General features: G+C 48.5%; 1 protein-coding gene across 1 annotated transcript in view; it reads left to right on the top strand.

Annotated features, from left to right (window-relative positions):
• Positions 1-317: 317 nt before the first annotated feature.
• tshz3b (teashirt zinc finger homeobox 3b) overlaps positions 318-8,875 on the top strand; it is a 30,690-nt gene continuing 22,132 nt past the window's right edge. The window contains exon 1 of the mRNA XM_067249005.1: positions 318-583. Within this exon, the coding sequence (XP_067105106.1) occupies positions 544-583 (40 nt within the window). The 5' untranslated portion in view covers positions 318-543. The remainder of the gene's footprint in view (positions 584-8,875) is intronic.

Below are 8,875 nucleotides of genomic sequence, written 5' to 3'. Positions count from 1 at the left end.
ATAATCTCCTAATTAAGCTTGTCTACTAGTTTATGTGCTGTATGACACTATAGTTGCATGTTAGAGAGCAATGTAAGAGGCGGGAGGGGAAGAGACAGAAAGACGTGACGCCAATATCACTAGAGCTAACCACTGAGGGACAAGGCTCAAATGTGACACTGCTTGATGTTTGCCCCTCTTTGCAGACTTTGAGTGACGCGATTATTTCGTTTTCCTTTAAGCTTGCCTGTTGCAGCCTCTACCGCGGAGTGAGAGGATCACTAGCGGCTGAACGGTTTTTTCTCCCCTCCACTGTACTGCTCGTCTGCTCGCCGTAATATCCAAGTCGAACGGGGGAAAAAGAGGAAAAAAGACCCGCTTGTTCTGCCTCGTCTTCAGATCTACCCCTCTCTTCACTGTCTGAGTTTTTGTTTGAAAACTGCCGATATATGTCAGAGCCCTGAAAGCGCCCGGGGTACAGTGTGGAAAGCGCCGCTATCAAAGACGAGCGGACCAGCTCGGAATCTCTGGGGCTACAGAACTCTTCAGAAGCCCATAACAACCATGCCGCGGAGGAAACAGCAAGCGCCGAGGCGCTCGGCAGGTACCGTGCCATGATTTGCATGTTATCGTGTGTTTTTACGACTGCCGCCGTATCCCCATCGTCAGTATAGTCTTAACATTTATACCGAAGTGTGTGCGAGGCCGTGTAGCCAATGTGTGTGTGACGGTGTGTGAGAGAGGGTGTACGCAGGCAATGTTTCTGTGTGAGCCTAAGCTACAGTGTGGGCTTTAGTAGGAGCATACTCATTCACTCACGAGGGATGGTGGAGCTCCACTGGCATACCTAAGTTTTCTTTCTTTTGAAGCGGATGCGTTTTTCTACAATCACGTAGGCCTACGTTGCTCTTGATAGCCTTTTCAGCGAATCCGCAATATCAATAACACGTATGGTTATTGCAACGTTATATTGTTTAGTTCAGATTATTTATAGTAGACTAGTCGACAATAAAAATTGGGGTAACTTTAGTTTAATTTTTTATTTTCTATTTCGAATTGACCAAATTAGCAACACAGTTTCCATTTGGTAGTGTGTTCTTTTGTAAGCTAGTCTATAACTTTTTTTTTAAGAAAAAAGAAGATTCTATTCGATAAAACCTCTGCTGTAGGCAAGAATGGTTGTCGAGGAGGATAAAAGGGCTTTCAGACCGTGTCTCTTTATCCGATTGAGCAAAGACAACTTGAGCTTTGATAGTCACTCCGCCTTTACCCTATTTTAGCCTACTCTCTCCCAACGCTCTGGTAAGGGTGCAGATATTGACTCTATGATTTAGAGATCTATGAAGAAGCGTAGGGAAAAGGGGCCTCGTGTCAGCTGACTGTCATGGTTCTCTTTGATGCTCGCCTTCGCAGTTTTTTAGGGGCTTTGTGGTAAAACATTTGATCACAAAAAGTCAACTTTCCCCTACTTTCCCTACATAGGCTGATTTCTTTATTTTTATTTATACCCGTTTCTGGGAAAGAACGATTATTTCAAAGTCCACTCTAGAAGGTATGTGGGCTGGGAGAGCCTTTAATGGACAATTGCCATCTTTGATTTGACGGCAGATTGATCGCCTGTCATCCCGCTTGTCTTTGATCTATTCAATCCCGATAAACATCGATAAATCACTCCGCCCTAGCAACGCCGGTCTCCGTGACATCATGTCTGGTTTGACAACTGCCCATTAAAACATCTTTAATTGCCTCTTTTGTAGTTTTGCGTTGCCAAAGCCAAAGGCCAAATGTTCTTTAGTTTTTAAGAGTATGAAATAGTGGGCCACCTCGTACAGACTAGATTCTAGTTACTTTATGTTTGGGTTACCACTGAGGCAGTATGCTATATTTTGTAAAGAGACAAAAGACAACAAGTTTTTATTGATTTATTTAAGAAATGTTGCTTACTTTCTTTCAGTAGACCTTTATAAACATTTTCAGAAACACGCTGTATATTAAATCTTCATCAATTAAATGCAGTAGGCATAAGATATTTTGTCTTTATAAAGTACGCTACAGACTGCTATGAGTCAGATGTTGACTTTAAATATTGGTAATATGGAGGTCAACTAATGTTTAGATTTGATTTGCTTTTACCGCACAGAAAGCCATGCCATCTATTCACTAGATTGATTTGTAAAACTATCATAGTTTATTGTATGATGCTTAAACTAAAGGTAGTTTAAAACTATCTCAGTAAATTGTGAGATACTTAAACGTACACACACATGCATGCACACACACCATCCACACACATGCACACACACACACACAGAATCGCTACATTTCATCCCACTCTTTCTCTCACACATACACACATTGCTAGTATGAAAAATGTTACTATTAGTGTAATCGAGAGATGGAAGACTGGTTAGCTTCATCAGAAGCAGCCATCAAAGGGACTTTGTTTCATATTTGATTTAATTGTCTCCCTTTTGACAGCCACATTCATCAATGGCTCTAATGGTCAATCAGAGGTTGGCAGCGAGAGTGCTCTCGTTGGGTAGCGCTCCATACGTTTGACTGTGGGCCTTACTTTATCAAAATGCTTTTCCCTAATGGACGTGAGGAGAGGGGAATGACTGAGAGCCTTCTTATTCCACTAAAGAGGACGAGGGAGGGAGGGAGAGAGGGAGAGAGAATTAGGTATTTATTCTTTTGATGAGCAGATGAGGAAAAACACGAAAGTGGTGTGAGAGGTTTTTTTTTAGCCTGCGGAACTTCCTGTATTTGTATTTTTTTTTCTGGCCCCTTTTTGTATTTATTTCATCTCAAACTCACTCCCTCCCTCCCCCCCTCCCCCCACACACACCCCTTGCTCCTGCCCCCCATCCCGCCTCCCCTCTCCCTCCCTCCCTCCCTCACAGCTGCAAGTTATAAGGTTGAGGAGTGCTCCGTGGCACACAAAGAGTGATGACAAATTGATTGCGCTGTAGTGATGGAAAGAGCAAAGGAAAGATGGCAGATGATGGGCCTTGATTAGGAACTTTGGGAAAACTAGTCCCCGGCAACCTTGAGCGTTTCATGAGAACATCTCTTGTCGCTCTCCCTCCCTCTCCGTCTCCCTCTGTCTCTCTCTTTTCACTCCCCTCTCTCTCTCACACACACAACACACATATACACTCTCGTTCCTTCCGTCTCTCCGACGCCCCCCCCCTCCACCAGCCCTGCAGTCTAGAAGGCTTGCTCAGCCGTATAAAAGGAGAAGTTGTTTTGCCAGCTTCATTAGTGTTCACCTAATTAGCTGTGAAGCTGATGGATCCCTGACAGCTCTAATGATTGGAGATGACAAGCTCCGCACACTGTCACGAGGCCCAATTAGGTTTGCAGCTAGTTTGATGTAATCAAGTTGATCTTACACAGTCGTCCATGCCTTCAGTCCGGCGCTAACTCAATCCTCCGGCTGCAGGTGACGAATAGGGCCGGGTACCTTGGTAATCACGTTGGGCTGGAATTAGGCTGGCTTTTAATGGCCTGCAGAGGAAAAACAACACAGAGAAACCAGACGCTGGTCTGTGTGTGTGTGGGGGTGGGGGGGCTGGAGGTGTGTGCCTTGTACGTGTACCTTGTGTGTCAGGGTGTGCATGGGTGTGTGTCCGGGCTTCATAAGAGCAGTTCATGCACACACACGCGCACGCGCACGCGCACACACCACTTTCTGTCTACCCAGGTCTTCTTGACTTTTCTTCTTCATAATACCATTGAGAGGAGGACAATGGCGTGGCGAAAACCTTGTTTTTGCTTATGGGCTTTGAAGCCTTATGAGAGCAAACACATCATTGTTTTTAGGAGGAAGAGAAAACATCAAACATGGTGTATATATTGACATCCCTCCCTCCGCCTCTGTGTCAGGTCCGGCCTTCAGCCAGGGGGCCGGTGTGATAGCATTACTTTGAGCCTGAGACGATCACAAGCTTATTGTTCCAGCCTTGTTGTTGCGTTGTAAATAACTGACTATTAAAAGGGGAAGCCGTTGCTGTAAACGAAGTGTTCTGACAGTGAGCTGTTTTTGACGAACGCCCTGGTAATATGAAGGGTCTGCCTGCTACCTAGCTATCAGGACACTGTGGATCCTGGGGTAGTGGGATTAATCATAGTGTTCACATCATCAGGATCATGTTTAAATAGGCTAAACATGATTCATCTAAATATTTAAATCAGGACACATCTAGTTCTGGTTGACGGGAGGCGGATCGCAGCTGAGGAAAAGCAGCTGATTTCTGTGATTCTGGTGTGCGTGTGTGTGTGTGTGTGTGTCTGTGTGATTGATTGTGGATGAGAGAGAGGGATTAATCATGCCTGATGTGTGTTAACGTTGCACTTGTGGTGGATATATGTTGAGTGCAGTGGCCCATTTAAACACACCCATTGGAACACAAAGCACACACACGCACAAACAGAATACCATAACGTTGGATTTGGATTGAAAAAAGATGTGTTTTGTATGATATCATGAGTTGCGCGTCATACAGTCGGCTTTTTTAAAGTATACCGTTTGTAGTTATCTACACATGACTCTGTATACAGTGAGTGTTGTGCAGTCAAAATGACAGTGTATTTTCCAGGTGGGGGGTGGAGCCAGTTGCAGTCTCCATACAGCAAGGCCCCTCACGTACAAGATTTGTGGATTATAATAAAACATGCCATCTTAATTAAGCTAATTATCCTAGCTAAAAGCCCTCATGATAATTCTATTACTTATTAAGCCGGAAAAAAAATCATTGTTTTATAAATATCCCCCCCCCCTCCTTTTGGGGGGTAATTAGAAAACAACTAATTTAAAATATTATTCTATTTAATTGAGTGCTTTTTAATGCTTTGTTTAGACTAAATGTGTACACTATTGTAGTTGGCTTGGTAGTGACCTATCAACTTGTCAGGTATGGGTTCATGAGTCCCTCTTTTGCCATGACTATAAAAATGAGTGTAAAGCTTGTGCATGTGAGAATGACTGTGTGTGTGTGTAATAGTGTGTATGAATCTGTGTTAGTGTGTTCCTAATCTTCTGGGTGTCCTGGTTCTTCTCTGCTTGGTCTTACTTCAGTACCCATACCTGCCTAGACCCTGTCCCCTGAACCTCAGACCCCGTCTCTCCAGTCCAGCCCTGCACAACCCCAGTCCAGCTCTGCGTAGCCCCAGTCCAGCCCAGCCCTGCGTAGCCCCAGTCCAGCCCTGCGTAGCCCCAGTCCAGCCCTGCGTAGCCCCAGTCCAGCCCAGCCCTGCGTAGCCCCAGTCCAGCCCTGCGTAGACCCAGTCCAGCCCTGCGTAGCCCCAGTCCAGCCCTGCGTAGCCCCAGTCCAGTCCAGCCTTGCGTAGCCCCAGTCCAGTCCAGCCCTGCGTAGCCCCAGTCCAGTCCAGCCTTGCGTAGCCCCAGTCCAGTCCAGCCCTGCGTAGCCCCAGTCCAGCCCTGCGTAGCCCCAGTCCAGTCCAGCCTTGCGTAGCCCCAGTCCAGTCCAGCCCTGCGTAGCCCTAGTCCAGCCCTTCGTAGCCCCAGTCCAGCCCTGCACAGCCCCAGTCCAGCCCTGCGTAGCCCCAGTCCAGCCCTGCGTAGTCGTAGTCCCCCTGTAACCCAGCCCTGCACAGGTCCCAGTCCAGCCCTGCGTAGCCCCAGTCCAGCCCTGCGTAGCCCCAGTCCAGCCCCGCGTAGCCCCAGTCCAGCCCTGCGTAGCCCCAGTCCCCCTGTAACCCAGCCCTGCATAGCTGTGCCCAGAGAGAGCCTCTCCCAGGCAGCCAGCTGACACTGTGATTAGTTATGGCCCTCCTCTGCCTCTTTCACTGCCTCAGACTGCCCGCAATGAACGGGCCCAGAGCGGGAGGGAGCGAGAGAGAGTGGGAGAGAGAGACCGGGAGGGGGAGAGAAAAACGGGGGTACAGAGAAAGGTAGAGAGAGGAAGCAAGATAGAGGGTGTGAGGAGGGAGAGAGGCAGTGAGGTGGGGGGTAAAGTTCCTTCTCCTCCTCCAGGATCTACGGTTGATGGTTGATAAACAGATTTTTTTTTTTTCTTCCAGAATCTTCCGTCATGGCTCCCATTAGTCTGACAGCTGTCAATTAGAGCTCCCTTGGTCTGGCGGCCTACAGTTTATTGCAGGCGGTTGATGCTGTCATTTCGCTCCCAGTTTCGCCTTGAGCGTTATCACGAGCGCTCAAACAGTCAATAGCTGATGCATCAGCAGTTATTTCTTAAATTGGCTCACAAGGCTGCATCCTTCCCTCATTTTTCCCCCCTCAGTATCTGTGTCTCCCCTTTCTCACTCACTCTCTCGCTCTCTCTCACTCTCTCATTCTCTCCCTCCCCTCGCTTCACCTCCCTCGTCTCCAAAGATTGTTTTGTGCGGAGAGAGCGATGGATGGAGCTGGTAGCAGGGCTGTGCTGGGTGCAGACAGGGCCATGCAGTAACAGGCTCGACGTCTCTGTACACGGAACATGTTCACACAGCCTCTCCCGCCTCTGTTCCGCTTGGAAACCAAACGATTGAAATAGTGATGTATAGGAAAAAATACTAAACAAACTTGAAGCTCGTGTCTTTCTCAGGCACAGGCACAGATGCACACACACCACACACACACGCACAGAAACACACATAGGCGCTCATAGACATGAGAAAGAGAGGCTTGTATCAGTTGAATCGCTGTGCATCTCTGCCCCTTGCTGCTGATTAGCCAGTGTGCTGGTGAAGCTGCAGCTGTAAACATGCCGGATGGTTCCTGGCCTGGGATTGGGGCAGGCTCTTTCCTCCTTGGTTTCTGAGCACGCTCTATGAACTCGCTGTGAAGCCTGATTCGTGGACAAGGACCCTCACTGAAGCACCCTGGGAAATGGCTCCCTCTCCCAGCACATTTTTGAGGAAACAGGAAATTGAGGGGGTTTGTGGGATCTGAGCACTTCCTGTCAAAGGAGACAGATTTATATACACCCTACACCCAGGAGCGTGTGTGTATAGACATACAGTATACAATATATACAGTATAAAAAAAAAAAGATCTGCTTTTGTCCTCATCAACGTAAATCATCTTTCTCAGCCCTGTTATTGGCAGTAGTGTGCCTCTGTGTGTGGGTCTGATTCAGTTTTGGAGTGTATCTGATGGTGTGACGGAGCCATCCTCAGGTTTTCAGACTCTGGCAGCTCCACAGAGGATTAAATCTCCCAGCAGCCCTCAGTAGTGAAATATGGCTGTGCGGAGTAATACCTGTCTGTGCTGTTGTCATGTCAACTTGGGGTGGGGTTCCAGACAACCCCCAGACTAGATGGTGGGGGGAGAGGGGGCGGGGGTTGGGGGGGGTTAGGGAGGGTGGTTCTGAGTGTCATTTGGGCCTGGCTCCAGGAATGGGTTTCTTGTCAGGGTGGGTGCAGGTGGGGGGGGGGGATGGGGGCGTGGGGGGGGGGGGGGGGGGGGGGGCGTCTTTATGTCTGCCTTGGCTGGGGGCTTGTCTATAGGAGTAGAACATGTGTGTCAGTGTTCATAAGCTCATGTGTGTGTGTGTGTGTGTGTGTGTGTGTGTGTGTGTGTGTGTGTGTGTGTGTGTGTGTGTGTGTGTGTGTGTGAGTGTGTGTGTGTGTGTGTGTGTGTGTGTGTGAGTGTGTGTGTGTGTGTGTGTGTGAGTGTGTGAGTGAGTGTGTGTGTGTGTGTGTGTGTGAGTGTGTGTGAGTGTGTGTGTGTGTGTGTGAGTGAGTGAGTGAGTGAGTGATAACCTCCTTCCTGCGGGGGCTTTGGTGGGGTCCAACTGAGACTGGCAGCCATCAGTCACGCCCGCCGCTTGTGAGTGTGTGTGTGTGAGTGTGTGTGTGTGTGTGTGATGGTGCTGGTGATGAAAGCCAGGGGAGCCAGTGGTGGAGGCCCACATAATCAGGGCCAGCCAGAGCTGACATCCTTCTCAGACATGACAGCCTCTTCCTCTTCTCCTTTCCTTCTCCCCTTACCTCCCTCCCTCCCTCCCACCATCCTTTCCTCCCTTACTCATTTGCTGTTGTTAGACAGCCTCAAATGCCTCATCCCTCCCTCCCCCCCCTCCCTCCATCCCTCCCTCCATCTCCTCGCTTTATCTACTGATCAGTCTCAGATGCCATGAATTATCCTCACCCCCTTGTTTCTCATGCGTGCGTGTGTGTGTGTGTGTGAGTACAGTTACTTCATAGGGCTACCAGGAAATGTTGGGGTGATTGTTGTCTGATTTGTCAGAGGTGGTAGTCTTGTGTGTGTCTTCCTTGCCAGCCCTTCTGTGTTATCGATTATGATATTTCCTGTTTGTGTGTGTTGACAGTGTGTGTGTGTGTGTGTGTGTGACAGGAAGGAAGTGCTGTTTTTCTGTGCTTGGCAAAGGCAAGCAGGTGTGAGAGAGAGAGGAGGGAGGGAGAAAGAGAGAGAGAGGGGAAGTCTGTTTTATTTTATACTGCAGGCCTGTTGCTAATTAATGTTTCTTGGTTGGATTCTGTCTGAGTTGAGTAATGTTTTGATCTTTTATGCCTGATAACTGCATACCTAATGAGATTTCAAAGCTTCTGGAGATGTGAGTGCTGCTCCCTGCAATTATTGACAGATGCCCTTTCTTCGCCATCGAGTTCTGCTCCATAAATCCTTGCTCTGTAATGAGCTTGAGAAGTGCCACCCTGCCTGAGCTAATGAAACCCTCCCAGTGAGGGGGGGGGGGGGGGGGGGCATCACGCTCCTCTGACACATTTTTTTCTTTAAATGCACTCCGCAGATGTCAGCCACCTCGGGTGTGTGTGAGGGAGAGAGAACAGAGGAGGTGAGCGTGAGATAGGGAGGAGAGGAGGGGAGCGTGAGATGGAGAGGAGAGGAGGGGAGCGAAAAAGTAAGACGTGGGGGGAGGAAGGAAAAAAAAGACGGGGAGCAAACAGG

Source organism: Osmerus mordax, chromosome 13 (assembly GCF_038355195.1).
Source record: "Osmerus mordax isolate fOsmMor3 chromosome 13, fOsmMor3.pri, whole genome shotgun sequence".
In the NCBI taxonomy this organism is placed as follows: domain Eukaryota; kingdom Metazoa; phylum Chordata; class Actinopteri; order Osmeriformes; family Osmeridae; genus Osmerus; species Osmerus mordax.
The sequence above is the reverse complement of the archived record's forward strand: the minus strand, read 5'-3'. Positions and strand labels throughout refer to the sequence as shown.